Source organism: Momordica charantia (assembly GCF_013281855.1).
Source record: "Momordica charantia cultivar OHB3-1 chromosome 8 unlocalized genomic scaffold, Mcharantia_2.0 BLBB01000008.1, whole genome shotgun sequence".
In the NCBI taxonomy this organism is placed as follows: Eukaryota; Viridiplantae; Streptophyta; class Magnoliopsida; order Cucurbitales; family Cucurbitaceae; genus Momordica; species Momordica charantia.
Genome location: NW_028275166.1, coordinates 9,079,707 through 9,100,481, shown reverse-complemented (window position 1 = coordinate 9,100,481; position 20,775 = coordinate 9,079,707). Strand labels below are relative to the sequence as shown.

The 20,775-nt window shown below is 41.5% G+C and overlaps 1 protein-coding gene and 1 long non-coding RNA gene across 3 annotated transcripts; one reads left to right on the top strand and one right to left on the bottom strand.

Moving 5' to 3' along the window:
* Nucleotides 1-6,190: 6,190 nt before the first annotated feature.
* LOC148209476 (uncharacterized) lies at nucleotides 6,191-9,742 on the bottom strand. 2 transcript variants are annotated; one of them, XM_088127940.1, is made up of 3 exons: nucleotides 7,821-9,742; nucleotides 7,228-7,754; nucleotides 6,191-7,154 (listed from the first exon to the last, which is right to left on the bottom strand). In XM_088127940.1, the coding sequence occupies exons 2-3, from the start codon at nucleotides 7,750-7,752 to the stop codon at nucleotides 6,468-6,470; spliced, it is 1,212 nt and encodes a 403-aa protein (XP_087984066.1). In that variant the 5' UTR covers nucleotides 7,753-7,754; nucleotides 7,821-9,742; the 3' UTR covers nucleotides 6,191-6,467. The 2 variants fall into 2 exon arrangements, with proteins under 2 accessions (XP_087984066.1, XP_087984067.1); XM_088127941.1 differs by having other exon boundaries at nucleotides 7,228-9,742.
* Nucleotides 9,743-12,456: 2,714 nt separating this feature from the next.
* On the top strand, nucleotides 12,457-13,746 carry LOC111016874 (uncharacterized). Its single transcript, XR_002602228.2, has 2 exons — nucleotides 12,457-12,991; nucleotides 13,142-13,746. It is a non-coding gene; the product is annotated as an uncharacterized LOC111016874 (long non-coding RNA).
* Nucleotides 13,747-20,775: the final 7,029 nt, after the last annotated feature.

Genomic DNA, 20,775 nt, shown 5'->3' with positions numbered 1-20,775 from the left:
CAAGGCAGGGTAGCCTAACACGGTTGACCAATATGACCACATTTAATGAGATTTGTCATGTCCTGTTTGGGGAAGAGAATACCCTGGACACGTGGAGGACCCCTATTGGTGCTCCAAGATGACTCATGAGTCATGCCCAGCTCGGACCGCCGAGATCACCACCACTAGCGTTGACAGATGCTAAGTATGAGGGCCGAGGTGAACCTGGCCGAGGTCCGACCTACCGGGAAGCTCGGTAGGGGCCGATGTGAGCTACTGTCAGCGGCGTGATTATCGGGTGTAACCGTCGGTCCCGAGATTACCGGGTGTAACCGCCGCGAGATTAGCGGGACTACCACCCATAAGTAGAGGACCTCACTCCACGATCAGGTACGATGATTTCTGACCTCGAACTAAACAGGGAATCCGACCTATACTGACTTGATCGTCGGAGTGCTCACCTTTTTGTGCAAGTCCGCCCAAGTATTAAGATCGGTCCGGAGGCCGAGTTCGAGCTGCAATCTGAAACACATTGTTGTGCATATCCTTGCATAAACATTTGGCGCCGTCTGTGGGAACGACAATCTAAGTCATCCCAATCCTTTTAAACCAATACGCGAGCGAAAATGGTTCAACCAGCAAACTCGACCAATACGGCAGATCGAAGGACTCTAGCTGCCAGCGATGCCCACCAGAGGGAGGTCGAAGCAGCAGTGGTAGAGGGACAAGGTCACGACGGCCTAGCAACAGAACCCCTCCGCAGGTCGGCACGAATCAACGCGCCTGTCCTACCACCTGCGCACCTCACAAGGACATCCAAGGCCACCCGTGGCCGAGGTGGAACCTCTAAGAAGGGCGCCCGGGGTCCAGCCCCGGCCCCAACAAGTGAGAACTTGGATGCACTCCAGAGAGAAATGGAGGCAATGCGCACGAAAATGCGGTCCATGGAGGAAATGTATAACGAAATGATATAGGCGCAGGGTCCCGATCTGAGAACCGAGTAACGCGCGTTGGCATACGCGAGCAAAGGGGTTCCCACCTCGGCCCAGTCGAGGAGGAACATCCCGAAGACAACGAGAGCGAGGGACACACTCGCCAGAGAGGAGACCTCTGTGAACACCTCAACAGAAAGAGAGGCTCATCTCTCCGAAAAGGACAGTCACCATCCCGCTCACACAGGAGCTCCAACCAGCAGGCTGAATCCTCTCGCAACCCAGTAACTCCTGCAGGAGTGATTACAAGGGAGGAGTTCGACCAGCTGAGGGGCCAGCTCGACGCTCAGGTGGAGGCCTTAAAGGCCAAATGTGAGCAGAAAGAAGGTTCACTGAACGATGGCGACTTGGTAGAATCGCCCTTCACCTCGGACGTTTTGGAAGCACCGATCCCTCCAAAGTTCAAAGCTCCTACCGTGAAACCTTATGATGGGTCGAAAGACCCCAAGGATTATGTTGAGGTCTTTGAAGGCCTCATGGATTTCCAAGCGGCATCAGACGCAATCAAATGTCGCGCCTTTCAGATCGCGCTTACTGGCAGCGCGCGATTGTGGTATCGGAGACTGCCATCCAGGTCGATCTCGACCTACTCTCAGCTGAGAAGGGAGTTCCTCGCCCAGTTCTCTTCTCGGCATTATGACAAAAAGACAGCGACCCATCTCGCCACCATCAGACAGAAGGAGGGTGAGACGCTGCGAGAATATGTCACCAGATTCCAGGAGGAGCAGTTGAAGGTCGCACACTGCTCCGATGACTCGGCCATGTGCTATTTTCTCACCGGTCTAGCCGACGAGGCCCTCACGGTGAAACTTGGAGAGGAGGCCCCGGACACCTTCGCCGAGGTGCTTCAGAAGGCGAAGAAAGTCATCGATGGACAGGAGCTCCTCCGAACCAAAACCGGCCGACCAGAACGAAAGATCGGCCGGGGCAGAAGTATAAAAGATATAGAAAAGGCAGATCCCAAGTCCAAGGACAAGGGATCCTTTTCCAGCAGCCGAGCTGAGTATCGGAGGGCGGAGAACGGACCTACCAGGAGTCGACCTTACGAAAGCTTCACCCCGACCACGATTCCAATTTCCGAGATCCTAACGAACATCGAGGAGTCTAGAATGGAAAAACTACTCAAACGTCCTGAGAAGCTTCGGGGAGCCCCGGAGAGGCGCAGCAAGGACAAGTATTGCCGCTTCCATCGGGAGCACGGCCATAACACGTCGGACTGCTGGGAGTTGAAGCGCCAAATTGAGGATCTAATTCAAGATGGCTACTTCAAGAAATTTGTGGGAAAGCCCAGGACCAGCTCGGCAGAGAAAAAGGAAGAGCAGAAGCGTTCGAGGACGCCGCCCCGGCGCACTGACCGACCTGCGGTCATCAATACCATTTTCGGAGGGCCAAGCGGGGGTCAGTCCGGACATAAAAGAAAGGAGTTAGCTCGTGCAGCCAGGCGCGAGGTGTGCATCATCAGGGAGCAGAGGCCGACCTGCTCAATCACCTTCGACGGTGCAGACTTGAAGGAGGTCCACCTGCCCCACAATGATGCACTTGTGATCGCTCCCTTAATTGATCATGTGGTGGTCAGGAGGGTGCTGGTAGACGGAGGCGCATCTGCTAACATCCTGTCCTTACCGACCTACCTCGCCCTGGGATGGACGAGGTCGTAATTGAAGAAAAGCCCGACACCGCTGGTTGGGTTCTCTGGAGAATCGGTCATCCCAGAGGGTTGCATCGACTTGCCGGTCACGCTTGGGCAGGACCAAACTCGGGTCACCCAAATAGCCGAATTCGTGGTGATTGACGGTAGATCGGCCTATAACGCCATCTTTGGGAGACCCATCATCCACTCATTTCGGGCCATTCCCTCGACACTTCATCAAGTTTTGAAGTATTCCACCCCCAATGGCGTGGGCACGGTCCGAGGAGAACAGACCGCTTCAAGGGAGTGTTATGCCTCCGCACTCAAAGGCTCATCGGTCTGCGCCCTTGAAACTCTCGCCAATAGGGATGGGACGCTCGAGTTCAAGGCCGACCTGCCGAGGAGGGAGTTTGCCGCACCCACTGAGGAGCTCGAGCTTGTTCCTCTCCTTAGTCCCGAGAAGCAAGTAAGCATAGGAACCAAGCTGGGGGCCACCGACAGAGAGGAGCTAATCCACTTCCTCAGATCCAACTCGGATGTCTTTGCGTGGTTCCATGAGGACATGCCTGACATTGACCCGAAAATTATGACGCATCGCCTCAGCATAGATCCGTCATTCCGACCTGTAAAGCAAAAAAGAAGACCTATAAACAAGGAGCGGAGTGATGTAATTGTTGAGGAAGTTAGCAAACTTTTGAAAGCTGAATACATAAGAGAAATTTCGTATCCCGAGTGGCTCTCCAATGTTGTATTAGTTAAAAAATCTAACGGAAAGTGGAGAATGTGCGTAGATTTTACGAAATTAAATAAGGCATGCCCGAAAGATTGCTTCCCACTGCCGAGGATTGATCAGCTCGTGGACGCCACAGCCGGGCACGAACTGCTCACCTTCATGGACGCCTACTCTGGGTACAACCAAATCAAGATGCATGTCTCAGATCAAGGTCATACCGCATTCATAACAGACCAAGGTCTGTACTGTTACAAGGTCATGCCCTTCGGGTTAAAGAACGCAGGAGCGACCTACCAGAGAATGGTGAACAAAATGTTCGCCAAGCAGATCGGCCGAAATATGGAAGTGTATGTGGACGACATGCTTGTCAAGAGCAAGCAGTCTAAGTCGCATCTCTCCGATCTGACCGAAGCCTTCGAGGTTCTGAGGACATATCAAATGAAGCTCAACCTAGCTAAATGTGCCTTTGGAGTCTCTTCGGGAAAATTCCTTGGCTTCATGGTGAACAACCGGGGAATCGAGGCCAACCCCGAAAAGATTAAAGCTGTGCTCGAGATGGAGACACCTAAAACGCTGAAGCAGCTTCAGTGCCTCAATGGCAGGGTTGCGGCCCTGAACCGGTTTGTTTCAAGATCGACAGATAAGTGACTTCCTTTCTTCAAAGTCCTACGGAGGAAAGGGCCGTTTGAATGGACAGCGGAGTGCGAGCAAGCATTTCAGCAGTTGAAAAGCTACCTCTGTTCGGCACCTTTGCTCGCCAAGCCCATGCCGGGGGACAAGCTTCAATTGTACTTAGCAGTGTCTGACAGCGCCGTCAGCTCGGCTCTAATTAGGCAAGAGGAAGCGCGACAAAACCCGGTCTACTACACAAGCAAGGCTATGACCGAAGTCGAGACCAGATACCCTCAAATGGAAAAGTTGGCTCTTGCTTTAGTCACCTCGGCCCGACGGCTTAGACCATACTTCCAAGCCCATACTGTGGTGGTGCTCACTAACTTGCCCCTAAAAAACATCTTCCATAAGCCAGAAGCTTCTGGACGCCTGATGAAGTGGGCAATGGAGCTAAGTGAGTACGACATCCAGTTCGAACCCAGAACTGCGTTGAAAGGACAAGCAGCGGCAGATTTCATAGCCAAGCTCACACCACCTTCCGAGCTGAGCGAGTCCGACCTACCGTGGACAATCTATGTCGACGGATCCTCCAACGAGAAGGGGTGCGGGGCCGGGGTCCTCTTGATCGGACCAGGAGGCGAGCGATTTGAGTATACCTTGCGGTTCGGCTTCCGGATTTCTAACAACGAGGCTGAGTATGAAGCATTTATTGCCGGCCTGCGAATCGCTAGAGCATTGGGGGCCTCTTGTGTTAAGGTCTTCAGCGACTCCCAGCTGGTTGTGGGCCAGATCAAGGAAGAGTACCAAGCCAAAGACTCCCGAATGGAGAAGTATTTGAGCAAGGTCAGATCGTACCTCGCCCAGTTTCGAACTTACGAAGTAAGCCGGGTTCCCCGAGCAGAAAATTCTTATGCTGACGCCTTGGCCAAGTTAGCATCGGCGTACGAGACCGACCTGGCCAGGTCGGTCCCCGTCGAGATCTTAGATAATCCCTCGATCTCAGAGCCAGATCTGATGGAGATCGACGCTCCAGAGTCCTCATGGATAGACCCGATTGCGGACTTCATTATGGGCAACTCACCACAAGACCCCAAGGAGCGCAGAAAGTTGGCAAGGCGAGCAGCTCGGTTCGTGGTCCGAGGTGGAGCATTGGACCGACGCGGCTTTTCCCTGCCTCTATTGAGATGCCTAACCCCTGAAGAGGGCCTGTACGTCCTTAGAGAACTCCACGAAGGAGTGTGCGGCAATCACTCAGGCGTCCGGTCGCTGTCAGCCAAAGTGATCCGACAAAGATACTATTGGCCGACCCTCAGCCAGGACGCCAAGAAGTTCGTTAGAACTTGCATCAATTGCCAACGCTACGGAACCATAATCCACCAACCTCCCGAGCTGCTCACCCCCATCTCGGCCCCGTGGCCATTCGCGCAGTGGGGGGTAGATATCATTGGTCCTTTCCCTTTGGGCAAGGGCCAGACCAAGTTCGTTGTGGTTGCTGTGGATTACTTCACAAAGTGGGCCGAGGCCGAGGCGCTCTCCCACATAACGGAATCCAGAGTCACGTCCTTCGTATGGACAAATATCATATGTCGCTTTGGTATACCGCAGGCCATTGTGACAGACAATGGGAAGCAGTTTGACAACGCCAAGTTCAAAGACTTTTGCAGCAAGCTTGGCATAAGTCACCTTAGCCCGTCCCCCGCACATCCGCAAGCAAATGGGCAGGTGGAGGCAGTCAACAAGATCATCAAGCGAGGCATCAAACTTAGACTGGACTCCAAGAAAGGCAGGTGGCCCGAGGAGCTACCAGAGGTTCTATGGTCGTACCGGACCACCCAAAGAGAATCGACGGGTGAGACCCCGTTCTCCCTGGCCTTCGGCTCCGAAGCTGTAGTCTCGGTTGAGATCGGCATGCCATCTGACAGAGTAGAGCATTACGAGCCTACGGCAAATGAGGAAGAGCTGCTCCTCAACCTCGACTTGTTGGAAGAAAGAAGAGCAATGACCTAGCTACGCCTGGCGGAATATCAGGGCAAAATGGCCAGACATTACAACACCCGCGTTCGACCTCGGACCTTTCAGGTCGGACATCTGGTCTTAAGGAGGGTCCAAACCCATGTGGGTGCCCTTGATCCGACCTGGGAGGGCCCGTTTGAGGTCAAGGGCATAGTCCGACCTGGGACGTACGTATTGGCCGATCTGAAAGGAGACGTCCTCGCGCACCCGAGTTGGTGCAATGGATTGAATGCTAGACAGAGATTCAAATTCAAACTTTCAAATTATTTTAATTGAAGGCGCGACCTCAAAAGTAAGAGGTGCGAGGTGACATTGGCTGCAGTTCAAAGAAAAAGCAAAGAAAGGAAAGATGTTGCCAACAACAAAGTAAAAACAAATGGGAGCTTCTTTATTGAATGGAGAGCAGAGCCAAGGCTTATAGACCTTGCAGCTCTGCCCTGACACTTACAAACAAAAAACAAAAGAGAAGAGAAGAAAGACAGCGAAAAGCCTCTTGAAGGGTGGTCGCCTAAGAGCCTGCTTGAGGAGCGCCCTCTTGAGTGGTGCCGACCTGATCCTCTTCGAGGTCGGAGTAGTCAGAGTCCATATCTCTGACGTACTTATCCACCAACGCTTGGGGGCCAGGGGTGCCGCTAGGCCCAGACGCCCACTGCTCAGCATACCTCTTCTTCAGACCACCGAGATCGATCTGAAGGTCAGGCATGTCGGAAGCAATGCCCTTCATGAGAAACTTGAAGCCCGCGTCAGAGAAGTCTTTGGCAAATTCATCGAAGTCAGGATGTTGCCTAAACGATTCCTCCAATAGGGCTCCATTGCTGAGACGCTCCTTCACCGTCTCCAGCTCGGCAGTCGCATGCTTCAGCTCCTCCTCTTTCGCTTCAAGCGCCTGGAGCATGTCGTCCTTCTCCTTGAGGAGTTGGAACTTCTCCTCCTCCAAGCCCTTGGTGATAGCATGGGCAGCTCGGAGCTGGGCCTTGCGTCTGTCTTCTTCCTTCTTCAGCAGCTCGGCCTTGGTCTCCACCTCGGCCTTCAAAATTTCCACCTCAGAGTGAGCCTTCAGCAGCTCATCCTTCATGGCGGAGGAAGCAGCCTCCAAGGCAGCAGAGAACTCCTCTTTCTCCCTCGCTGCCAGAACTTCCCTCCCATCCAGCTCGGCCTTCACGGCCAGAGCCGATTGAATGGAAGCAACGAACGCCTGAGAAAAGGTACAAATAAGAAGTTAGACCGAGCTACCTGTTAGGTAAATTGAGCAAAAACACCAATCTTACCTCAGCGGCGTAGTCGATGGTCCTCTGCAGAACGGACCCTAGGTCACTTACAAATTTGGACGCCCTCCTTAGGCAGCGGTCCAAACTTGCGGCCGAGATGCGGGACACCTGGTCCCTCACCCCAGAACTTGACGGCTCAACTCTGAACCGTGTCGTCACATCGGACGTCCCGCCCATCCTGGCCTCAGGACCGTCCACCCGATCTGCGAAGCTCGCAGGCAAGACCCCACGAGCTCCGACCTCCAAGGGGGAGGTGGTCTTCTTCTTCTTCCTCCTTCGCTTTGGAGGGACTTCCTCCCTCACCTCCTCGCCCAAGGGCGAGACGTCCACCGCCTCGGTCTGATCCCTAGGGCGCTTCTCCCTCGAAGGACCCCCAGAAGACTCCAGCTCGATCACTGGGGCTGGATCTTCCGAGGCTGGCCCTACCACAGCAGGGGTGGCAGGTTTCGAACTCTGGGCGGCCTCAAGAGCATGGGCTCGGCCCTTGGACTTGCGCTTCACGTTGCTTGCAAATCCGCAAACCATGGCTGCAAAATAAAAACAGGGGTCAACACAAGGTTAGAGGAAAAAGGAGGGAAGCAAGCTCGGCATACCAAGTTCGGAGTTCGGCCTTGAGGAATCAATGGGACGAACTGCGGGATTGTAATCTAGCAGGCCGGACTCAAGCAGCAGCTTGTCGGTCACCAAGGTTCCGACCTTCCTACCCCTCAGAAAACGCTCCTTGTAATATTTCAGCGTGTCGAAGGAGGCTTGCGTAAGCTCGGGGACTGGTCGGATTGAAACTGCACAAAGACAAAATTTGAGTCAGACCTGAATAACAAGAAAGAAAGTTATCACAAGAAGTAAGAACTACTCCGTACCTAGGTTCCCAAACCTAGTGGGAACGTCAAAGAAGGAACGACCTGACTTGTCCTTTGCAAGCCATTCCCCAGAAGCGTAGAACCACTTCTTCACCCATCCCTTGATGGAGGTCGGCCCCTTAACTATACTGCCTGCGCCTTTCCTTGCGCACATATAGAACCGACCAGGCTTCTTAGCTATCCTTTTCGCTTCGAAGCACGCGAGGAGCTGGTCTACGTCTAACAGCTCGGCCTCTTCACTATCCCGAGCTCGTAGCCAAAAAAGGATGGCCAAAGCGAAAATGACACCCCACCCATTGGGGGCCACTTGAGCCGGAGCCAGCCCAGTTCGGAAAAGAAACTCTTGGACGAAAGGGTGAAGGGGAAGTCTGAGGCCCGTACTCAAACATTTTGAAGTAGAGAGTGACCCATCCCTCTGGAGGATTGTCAGCTCTCTCCCCCTCCTCCGGAATCCTAAGGAGGATGTTCTCAGGGATAGCGAACCCCCTACGAAGGGATCCGAGGTAGTGCTCAGGTATCCTAGAAGGGTATTCCAAACCCTGACCCGAGGTGGAGGCATCAATATCCTCCCCGTCATCGGAGAACCTAAAGTTTTCTATTTCCTCGAGCTCGGACTCTAACCTACGAGCTAAATCCTCATCGGATCCTAAGTTGCTGCTAAAAGAGGACGACATGGCAACTACGTTCGAAAGAGAAAGTGAGGGAAGAGACCGACCTACCAAGGGTTCGAGCTACCTTCAAATCGAACTCCAAGAATTCAGGGAACGTAAGGTATGACCTGAAGGATTGGGGGTATTTATAGCTCGTCGGAAAAATTTCCCCATCGTACACGTGTAATCAACGAGCGGCTAGGATCCTCCCTAAGATCCGAAGCGTCGGAATATTTGAATATTCCGACGATAAATCTACCGCAACGGTTATATTTTCCCACGAATAGGAAGTCGCCACGCGTCCAAAGCAAGTCGAATGAACTTCTCTGCCAGGTCGAGATCGGACCAGACAGAGAGGGGGCCAATGTTTGGGGAAGAGAATACCCTGGACACGTGGAGGACCCCTATTGGTGCTCCAAGATGACTCATGAGTCATGCCCAGCTCGGACCGCCGAGATCACCACCACTAGCGTTGACAGATGCTAAGTATGAGGATCGAGGTGAACCTGAGGTCCGACCTACCGGGAAGCTCGGTAGGGGCCGATGTGAGCTACTGTCAGCGGCGTGATTATCGGGTGTAACCGTCAGTCCCTAGATTACTGGGTGTAACTGACGGTCCCGAGATTACCGGGTGTAACTGTCGCGAGATTAGCGGGACTACCACCCATAAGTAGAGGACCTCACTCCACGATCAGGTACGATGATTTCTGACCTCGAACTAAACTGGGAATCCGACCTATACTGACTTGATCGTCGGAATGCTCACCTTTTTGTGCAGGTCCGCCCAAGTATTCAGATCGGTCCGGAGGCCGAGTTCGAGCTGCAATCTGAAATACATTGTTGTGCATATCCTTGCATAAACATGTCCAATGAAAGAAATAGGAGCGACGACACATGATCATAGCGGGACTTCCAATTGGATGGTTCTTATGCAAACCCCACAAAATGATCCTCACAAGTAGTTAAATAGCTGGAGATCGGTGACAAATCTGGATTTAAATCTAAATTGGGTTCCTTCAATAATTTTTCCCTGACAATATATCTTAAAGAATCTTGGCTGTTTATATAGTCATCCAAGCAACGAAAAAAGACCTCACGCGTCTGACCCACCACACTTCCACTCTGTATTGAAAAGTAAAGGAATGAATTGTTATCGATGACAGCATAGTAAGTTTGGTTGACGAATATGGTGAGAAGACCAGTCAAATTTGATTTCAGACCATTACGAACATCCGAATCGAGCACATAAATGCAAAGCTCTTTTAATATATTCTTATTTGTAACTTTATTTTCAAATAATTAAATAATTATTTTATCCTACTTTAAAATATTATAATTAAAATTTATTTGTTGCCTATATGGCTTAAAGAAAGAAATTGTATGCATCATTACACGCCTAAACTTAAAAATAACTGAGAAAGAACCAAGAAGAAAGAAAAGAAAAGACCACATGGGCTCTTTAGAACATGTCACGGCGTTTTTTAATGTTGATCAAAAAGAGGCTAGAGATCCTTTAAAATCATTTTCCAAACTTTAAGGACTAAAAATATTCCTGGTAAAATTTTAATTAAGGACCAAATAGAAACCAATCTCAAAAATATTATGCTAAATTAATAAAATGGTTGAACTACTCACCTAAACAATTACACATTAATACAAATATAGGATCGTTACTTTTTAGTGGATGATTTACACATAGATTAAAGTTACGTTGGTCTTGGTAGTGAGTTTGGTGACATGTTCACTTCCATTTATAATTAAAATTAAAGCTTTTGAGTAACATGTTATCTTTTTGTTGGCTCACTGTTTTTTTCCATTTCCATATTCAGAAGCTTTTAATTCAAAAAAGCATAAGTTCATGTAAATTTATAATCAATTGGAATCCCAATTGTTCTGATACATATCCTTTTCTGAAACCATCAATACATATCACCTAGGGGTTAGACTTATTTAAAAAAAAAAAAAAAATTGATCTGATAATTTTTTTTTTTTTTGAAATCATTGGTCTGATAATTAATTTTAGGTTAATTACACGTTTAGTCCTTCAAACTTCTAGATTTGTAATAGATATTTGAACTTTAAAGTTTGTGTCTAATGTAGGTTATTGACCTATTCAACGCATTTTTAAAAAATTTGTGAATTTTAAAAAATGTTTTTTAGTGTAGGATTTATTAAGCATAAAATAAAAAATTAAGTATAATCTATTAAAAACAAAATTAAAAGTTTAGATATATAAGTTTATGTTTATGGACTTTTTAGATACTTTTTAAGGGACAAATCTCAAAGTTTATGGATTAAACTCGTAATAACCTTAATTTTGTTACTTTATCATCAAAATTTTCTTCTCACCTTAAATTATATCACTTAATTTTCAAACCCATTTATTGAGTTGTACTTTAATTATATTATAATGCAAAAAAAGGTAGAGTTATTTTTCATACCCTTTTTATAATTCATATTCTTCTGATTTTTTTTGTTTCTTAGGAATAATATTCTTCTAGATTTAAATTATAATACTATACTATTTTTTATAGCTACGACAATTATGAGAGAAACGTACTATAGAAAAAGAGAGCAGCTAGTAAGTTTTTAAAAACTTTGTTTGGATTACAGTTTTCTTAAGATTTTTTTTAAGAAGATATTTAAATTCTTAATCAAATTAAAAAAACATCGAAATACTTTTCTTTTTATCAGTACAACTTCTTTACCTCTTCTGCCCCGCTGGACTAAGCAAAGCTATCATATCCCAGACCATTAACATTAGTTCTCTCTAGAGGGCAGCACAACATCGATTAGTCTGTTAATGAAATATGTGATTCCCTTCTCTTTCTCGTTATCAATTTACTATTATCTATGACGGGAAAAATTAAAAAATAATCGCTTACGTGTGAAATTATAGAAGATCTCCTTTAAGATGAAACAATTCTATCAAATTGAGTACTGACACAGAAATATTAATAAATCTGATTATTGAAATTGCTTGGATACTTTTTTTCTATTTAGCTTCTGGAATCCTACTGATCTAACTCAAGAGTTGCTCCGTGTTGTTGAGGATCATCAGACGAATAAATAATTAATATTGAAAGCTACGTTTATCATATTTATCTAATAAAAAAAAAAAGAAAATTTCACAATTAGGACTCCATTAAATGTTCTATGCTCTTTTAAGTAACATCCCACCTAGAAATTAAAGCCAAGTATAAATCTAACACCTCTCTTTAGCAAAAAAGAAACAACCCAGCCAGAAAATTTAATTTTCTTCCATATTTATACTGTTCCTTCCTCACACGAAAACTCTTATTTGCAGGTGAATCAGTTTCTTGCTTCAATCCACTTTAACACGTCCCACGAAAAAAGAATTACAAATTGGTAAATTGTCAAATAAAAATGAAATATTTCTTCTGCACTATGAATGGTAAAAATTAACTTGGTTTACTTAATTATATTCTTTGTGTTAAGTCATTCCTAATGGGAGGAAAACTTGAAGATATTAAATTGTGAGAAAAGAGAATTAAGTAATCAATCCAGAATATGAACTTAATTAATTGTGATTGTATTTAACTGAGGGACTAAACTATTTGCTCAATTTTCTTGTTTGTTGAAATTTCTAAGTTAATTTTGGAAATTGAAAATTACTACAATTATATTCCATTTCCATTTATTAATAAATTCACCTTCATACGACAAGATTTTCTCCCATTATAAATACAGGAGTTGTATGTAGTTTCCTCTCACCTTCAAATTCAATTCTAGCATTTTCTTTCTACACAGTTTCTTCTTTGCTTCAAACTCAATTCAAGCTTTTTCTTCCATTATAAATATAGCAGTTGTACATAGGTTCTTCTCCTCAAATTCAATTCTACTTTCAAACTTCCTCTCTTGTTAAAAGTATTTTCTTCAAATTCAATCGTTTCGATATATCAGTCCAATTTCTTTCTTATTTCATACTATCATTTTTTCTCTTTCTCCATTCCATGGAATTCTCTCCTTGGGTAACTTTTAGGGCTACACTGTGTCGTTAGATGGTACTGGAGATTTTGTCCGAATTAGAGATGCTATAGCTGCGGCACCCAACGTCAATACGAGTAGATTTTACATTCATATCAAATCTGGGATCTACAGAGAACATGTCGAAGTTCCGGCGCAAAAAAACATCTGTATTGTTGATTGGAGTCGATGCTTCTACCACTATTGTTGTCGATAATCGAAGCAATGACGCCCCGGTTTTTTTGACTACCTCCACTGCAACATTCAGTAAGCCCTTAACTAGCTATCTTCTTCCATTAATATTCTGATTAAATTACCTGTTTTTCATTTACTAATATAATGATGGACATATTTAATTTGTAGATGTGAGGGCTGCCAATTTTACGGTTGAGTCCTTAACATTTAAAAATTTTGCAGGCCCAAGAGCTAGCCAGCTGACACTTCTCAATAAATGAAATGACACGGTTACCACGTGTTGCACAGTGAAGATGAAGCCTCAAGATTTGTAATTTTAATCAGACTGTTAATGGAAGAAGATAGCTAGCTAAGAGCTCACTTAACGTTGCAGACGAGGTAGTCGAAAAACCGGCGTGATTGCTTCGATTATCAACAATGTCTCCAATCAACTATACAAATGTTTTTTGTGCCGGAAGTTCAACATGTTCTCTATAGATCCCGATTTGATAAAATCTACTCACATTGAAGTTGGGTGCTGCAGCTATAGTATCACTAATTCGGATGAAATCTTGAATACCATCCAGCGACACAATAGTCCCAAAAGTTAAAAGACACCGAGAGAACTCCTCACGATATGGAGAGAGATAAAAACTAACGGTATGAAATAAGAAAGAAATTGGACTGACATATGGAAATGATTGAATTTGAAGAAGAAAGGAAGTTTGAAACTAGAATTGAATTTGAGGAGAAGAACCTTACGTAGAACTGCTATATATTCACAATGGGAGAAAATCTTGTAAGAAGTGAATTTACTAATAAATGGAAATGGAATATAATTGTACTAATTTTCAATTTCCAAAATTAACTTAGAAATTTCAACAAACAAGAAAATTGAGCTAATAGGTTAGTCCCTTGTTAACTTACAGTAAGTTGTTTTTGTTATTTCAGTCTTATGTTTTATTCTGTGCAAGAGTTCTTATTTATTTTCAATCAACTGTTACAAGTATTTAATCTAAAAAAATTAGATTTTAGATTTCAAGAAGCGAAGTAGACTACTAAATTCAAAAATTATCTAGTAATTAATTAACTTTCTGATTTCACAATCGAATTTTTCTCCCACTTAGATTTATATTACTTTCACACGTTATAGTTTTATTGTGTTCCAATTTAATTTTTGATATATTCCTCTTATTTATGTGTTACACTACTTTTATTGTATTAATTACTTGATTAGTATAAGAAAAGAATTATTTTGAGCTCACTGAAAAATTATATGGAATAACCCATTAATAGATGATAATAAGAAGATTTCTTTTATCACTATTTGATAACGAGAGAATTAGAGTAGAAGAGCAAGATAATATTGACATAGAATTGAGACTATTTTAAATTATCTTGTTTTTTTTTCAAGAATAATCATTCAGTTTCTTTTATTAAGTTAAAGTTTTCTAATTTTGTTTGAAATAATATAATTTATCTAAAGTCTTCCGTAGCGTAAATAAGAAGGGATCTTACAATTGTCAACAAAATAAAACTACAATTAATTAAGTTTCTTTTGTCTTGAATATATAACTCCATTGATTACTTCATTCTCTTTTCTCCAAGTTTCCATCCCATTCATAGGTGCAGATGAAATATTTCATTTTTATTTGACAATTTACTAAATAAGATGCGAAGAATATTAATTTGACGACGAAAATTGAAGTCCCCATTCCAATTTGTAATTTTTTTTTTTTTAAGTTTCTTCCTTCTGTCAAATTCCTTTCACACTTCTTTTTTTCTTAGAAATAACCATCCTTTCATGCATTTTATTTATTTATTGATATTATATTAATATTATTGATATTGCCATATTAGGTAATTTCGTGGGATGTGTGATCACAATGACTGAAACAAGAAACTCATTCACCTGCAAATAGGAGTTTTCGTGTGAAGAAGGAACAGTATAAATATGGAAGAAAATTAAATATATATATATATAAAATTAAAAAACTTCAGAAAGAAACAACAAAATTTCTGGTTGGGTTGTTTCATTTTTGCTAAATAAGAGAGGTGTTAGATTTATACTTGCTTTAATTTCTAGGTGGGATGGTTACTTAAAAGAGCATAGAACATTTAGTGGAGTCTTAATTGTAAAATTTCTTTTTTTTTTTTGGATAATTGAAACCGTATTTACGAAAATGGTCGTGTTGGGATTGGGAATGGGGTAGATTTTAGATAAATATCGATAAATGTAGCTTTCAATGTTGATTATTTATTCATCTGATATGACCATGAACCAGGAGCAGTTGTTGAAATCATCCAAGAAGCTAAATAAAAAAAAAAAAACAGATATCCTTAACAATTTCAATAATCGGGTTCATTGATATTCCTGTGATATAGTAGATGCTGTTTGTATAACACCTTTATCTTCACAATGGTATTATATTGTCTCCTTTTAGCATAACTCTTGCAGTTTTCCTTTTTGTTTCACCCAAAATGCCTCATCTATATACCATGGATCATGCTCTTTCTTAATCAATGTGAGACTTTATTTGCATTCATCTTATAAAATCCGACAAATTCGAATCTTCACTCTTACTAAAAAGCTCTCTTTAATGCAAATGAGAATTAAAAAAAAACTTTTTTTCCAAACAAAATGATTCATTTATCTTCGGTATAAATGCGCAATATACTATACCACCCAAAGCTTTTCATATTTTAGAAGAGCAAGTTTTGAGAGAGAAAAAAAGATGAATATGTCACCTGTTCTTGTTTTTGTAGTGTTATTTGTTTGTGCGGTAGCTGCCGATGTTATGTATTCGAAAATGGAGGTGGCAAATGATTTTATCCAAGATACATGCAATAAATTTGAAGAATGGAAGGAGCTTTGTATTTGTGTGGTGGTTTCTGATGTTTGTGAAGATTTGAAATCAAATATGACTTATCTTCTCACCATATTTGTCAATCAAAGTTTATATGTCATCATTGATAATTCTTACCTTTACATTTAAGTAAACAGTGGAACTATGGTAGGTTGAACGCATCAGGTCTTTATTGGGTGCTTGTATGACTATCAAATGAGCCAAAATTCTTTAGGGAAAATTGACAAAATAAGCTTTTAAGTTTTTTAATCGTTCTTCTCAAAACACAAGTTTTCTAGTCATTGCTGACGTCACATGCCCCTCCTTACTCTACTGCATTTTTAGTTTTCGTCATTTTCCTCCCTTATTTCTCTTTTTCTTTATTTCTTCTCCCTACCTTCATCTTCCTCCTTTTCCAGATTTTTTTCTTCTTTCTTTCTCTTTTCCATGTCTTCCGCAAGCATGAGTTTTTTCTTGTTTACTAAACCATTAAAAAAAAAACCTAAATCTCTCACCATTTTTTAAATAGCAGCCTCCATAATTCCCGCGACGGATGCATCAAAGCCGACGAGGGAGGTCGTTCGTCAAAGAAAGAGGCTCAGGAGAGGAAGAAAGTTACGAAGGGATGGGGAAGGAGATAGAGAGAGAGAGTTGAATAAGAGAAAGTTGAGAGAGAGAGAGAAAACGAGAGATGAGTGAGCGAGAGCGAGATTGAGCGAGAAACGATTTTAAAAATTGGAGTATATTCAAATTTTAAATTTAATTTAGATTTGTTTTTCTTAATTGTTTTTTTCCTATTTAATTATTTGAACGAATCATTTGAAAAATTAACATAAATCTCTCATTTAATATCTCCCCTAATTTTGATGAGGATTAGAATTCAAATTTATAATTAATTAGTAGTCCTCCTTTAATAGTAAATTTAAAATTTTATCTAATTAGGTGGGAGTATAAAGAAAAATCCTGTTTTTCCCTTAATCTCTTCCTCATAATATAAATCTGCTCCTTTAATCATAAATTTAAAATTTAATTTAACTCAATTTGGTGGAGTAAAGAAAAAAAAAACAATCCCTTTTTTTCCTTACCATCCCATTTTTTTCGTTATTATCACCACTTCTTCACCGCTCTCTAGATCTCTCTCTCTCGATCTCGCTCTCGTCTTTCTCGATCTCGCTCTGTTCTTCTCGATCTCACTCTATCGATGACGTCGCTCTCGCTTTGTCCTCTCTCTTCTCTCCACTCTCTCGTCTCCCCTCCCTCCTCGACGCATTTGGTTTCATGAAGAAGAAGATAGTCCGGACAAGAGGGACGTGCAAGAGATATAGAAGGAAAGTTTTTGAAATCTTGAAAATTTGATTTTAGAAGAGAGGGTGAAAGAGTTGGGAAAAATAATAAGGAAATTTTTATCTTATTTCATATGCAAATTATTCTTGTTCAACAATGTCGTCGGAGAGGCCACCAGGGAGGCGCAAGAGCTCGGGATGGAAGCAGCAGACGGCAGCCGAACGGGACCTCCACTCGTTGAATTCCTAGCGGAGACGCCAAAAACTGGTGTGTGTTGTGTAGAAATCATGGACAAGATCAATCAAATCTAAGAAATGGAGGAGAGAGGAGGGGAGAGAGAAGAAAGATGGAGTCTGGAAAAGAAGAAAAAGTAAGGAGGGGCATGAAATGTCATTTGACAAAGTATGTGATGTCAGCAGGGCGATTAGAAAACTTAAGAGGCACCTTTATTTTGTCAATTTTGCCGATTCTTTAAGATATATATTAAAGGAAAAATTATTGAAGGAGCATATTACAGATTTGAGTTTGGATTTGTCACCCGTTGCTAGCTATTTATCTACTTGTGAGGATGGTTTTGTAGGAGTTACATCTGAATCCTCGATTTGGAAGTCTCGCTATGATCATGTGTCATCACTTCTACTTCTTTCATTCGACATGTCACATATCGTCAAATGTGGTAATATCGTCGATCGACCTTGTTAGGCTTAATCCAACTTTAGATTGGTTCGCTATTATGCAATATTTTAAATTTTTAGTAGCTGCCTTTTTATATTCCATATTAATAAAAGTTTTCAGTCTTATTTTTTATTTATTTATTATTATTATTATTATTTTTTTTTTGTCTCTATTTCAACCTGTGTATTATATTAAATATTTATCGCATTTTCACATCTTAATCTTCCAAGTAAATTAAACTCAGACGACATTGTAATTTTACCCCATTAATTTAGTATTTCATTTATGCAACCTCTCACTACCAGGTTTATGATTTTTATTTTTTTTTAATAGCACCAAGTTTATGATTTCTACTCCATATTTTAAACTTATCATTTTTAATAGTGATGAAATTTTGACATATTAAAAGAGCGTTGTAGGAGTCTATAACCAAAGCGAGCATAGTTCAACGATAATTGACATATATCTCAAACTAAGAAGTTGTGAGTTTGACCCTCCACCCCACATGTTGTACGAGAAAAAGAGTGTTATAGGAATTTATAGGTTGAAATCTGTCCAGTAACTGATATTTAGAACTAAATTAATAACAACTTTTTTTAAAAAAAAAATTGATTACTGATTAGATAATTACAAATTTGAAGTACTTGGTATTCTATTATGTAATAGTCATCTATTAATATTAATATTACCCTTCTATTATTCCAAAAAAAAAATAAAAAAAGAATTCATCAAAAATAAAAAAAAAACAATAGGTCATTTGATACCAATTAATGAAGTTGGTAATATTCACTAAAAATAAAAACAAGGGAATCAAGGCATCTTAGTGAGACTTCTAGGTTGAGGGAGTTGAAGCACAAACCCTAACAAAATCAATAGTAAATAATTATAAAGTTTATGCAACCCATGGGAGCAGAGTTAGAGTTAAATTTGTTCAAATAAATATATCTCGAATTAAAAGATTGTTGGTTCAAATCTCTACTATCACATGTTCTTGTCTTAGTGGCTTTGGTAGGACGACCCTTGCTTGAAACTTCAAGGCGCCCTTTCTTGATTCCGTATGCATCCTCACAAGTATTTAAATAACTATCAAATCTGTGATAAATTCGAAATCAAATATGAATTGTGTTCCTTCACTAGTTTTCTCTCTAACTCTCTTAAGCTTAGTTCAACCGTAATTAGTATTTGTCTCTGATCAACATATCATGAATTCGAATCCCATCACCCCACTGCTCATATTTAAAAAAACTCTCTTTAATGCAAGTGGGAATAAAGAAAACCTTTTTTCCAAATAAAATTATGATTCATTATCTTCAGTATAAATACACAACACTATACCACTTGAAGCTTTTCATATGGTAGAAGAGAAAGTTTTGAGAGAAAAAAACGATGAATCCATCACCTGTCCTTATTTTCACAATGTTACTTGTTTGTTCTCCCGCAGCCAATGTAATGTATTCGAAGAGGAAGGTGGCCAACGATTTCATCCAAGGAACATGCAACAAAATGGAAGAAATGAAAGAGTTTTGCATCTATGTGGTGGATTTAGATGTTCGTGAAGATTTCCAAATCAAACATGGTCTTCTCACCATATTTATTAATCAAACTTTATCTGCCTGTCATTGATAATCATTCTTATCTTTACCATCAAGTATACAGCAAAAGTGTGGTGGGTTGAACGCGTCAGATTTTTATTGGGTACTTGGATGACTATCAAATGAGCCAAGATTCTTTAACATATATATTAAGGGAAAAACTATTGAATGAACATATTTAAGAAGATTTATGTTCGGACTTGTCACCAATTGCTAGCTATTTATCTACTTGTGAGGATGATTTTTTGGGATTTACATATGAACCCTCGATTTGGAAATCCTGTTATGATTATGTGTCATCGCTCCTACTTCTTTCCTTCGACATGACAGGTCTCATCAAATATGGTAATATTCATCGACCTTGTTAGGTTAACCAACTTTAGATTGGTTTGCTATTTACATTAGTTGTTGCCCTTTTCATATTCCATTTTAATAAAAGTTTTCAGTTTTATGTTCAAACTTTGCATTATATTAATTATCTCTTGCATTCTCACATGTTAATCTTCCAAGCAAATTAAACTCACACGATATTGCAATTTTACCCCATTAATTTTTTGGTATTCCATTTATGCAACCTCTCACTACACGTTTATGATTTCTACCTCATATTTTAAACTCATCATTTTTATTTTTAATGGTCGTTGGCAGAGAAATTTTGACTAATTACGAAATGCCACTCATAAAATTAAAATTACATTTAGGATCAATTTACACGTGTTCTAAATTAATTTTAAAATCTACGAATCAAATTATGTTACGTGTCTCTCTTATAACCATCCGATAAAATTAACTAATTTGATCAAACCCCATAAAGAGATTGGGTCCAAGCTCATTGCCCATTAAACCTATGACTCATCTAAGACCCACTAGAACTCTATAAATAGAAAGGTCACCTCTCATTTACGGGATGGGAAGATGAAGTAGAAGGCGATAGAAGAATTGGGGAGTACGAGATTTCAAGAACATTGGATCTTCCCTCCCCAAGCAACAATACTTTAAGACTTCATCAAACTGCAAAATTCTTCATCAATTGACTGAATAACTTCAACAAGCTGCAAAGCCGAAGCACTTCACAATCTGCAAAGCCGAAGAACTTCACAAGCTGCAAAGCCAAAGAACTCCACAAGCTGCAAAGTCGAATAACTTCACAAGTTGTTAAGCCGAAAAACTTCACAAACTGCAAAGCTGAAGAACTTCACAAACTGTGCAAAGCCCAAAGAACTTCAACAATGCAAAATCGAAGAACTTCAACAACGCAAAATCGAAGAACTTCACGAGGGCAAAGTCGAAAACTTCACAAAGTCTTCATCAAGCTACAACCCAAATAACTTCATCAACAAGTCAAAGTCTTCAAACAAGCTCAAAGTTGAAGACTTAAAAGATCCTTCGTCAAGCAAGAAGTTGAAGGCATCAACCGTTGATTCAAGAACAAGTTCACGAGCCCTTGAATTAAAGTTTATATTTGAGAGAATTAATCAGA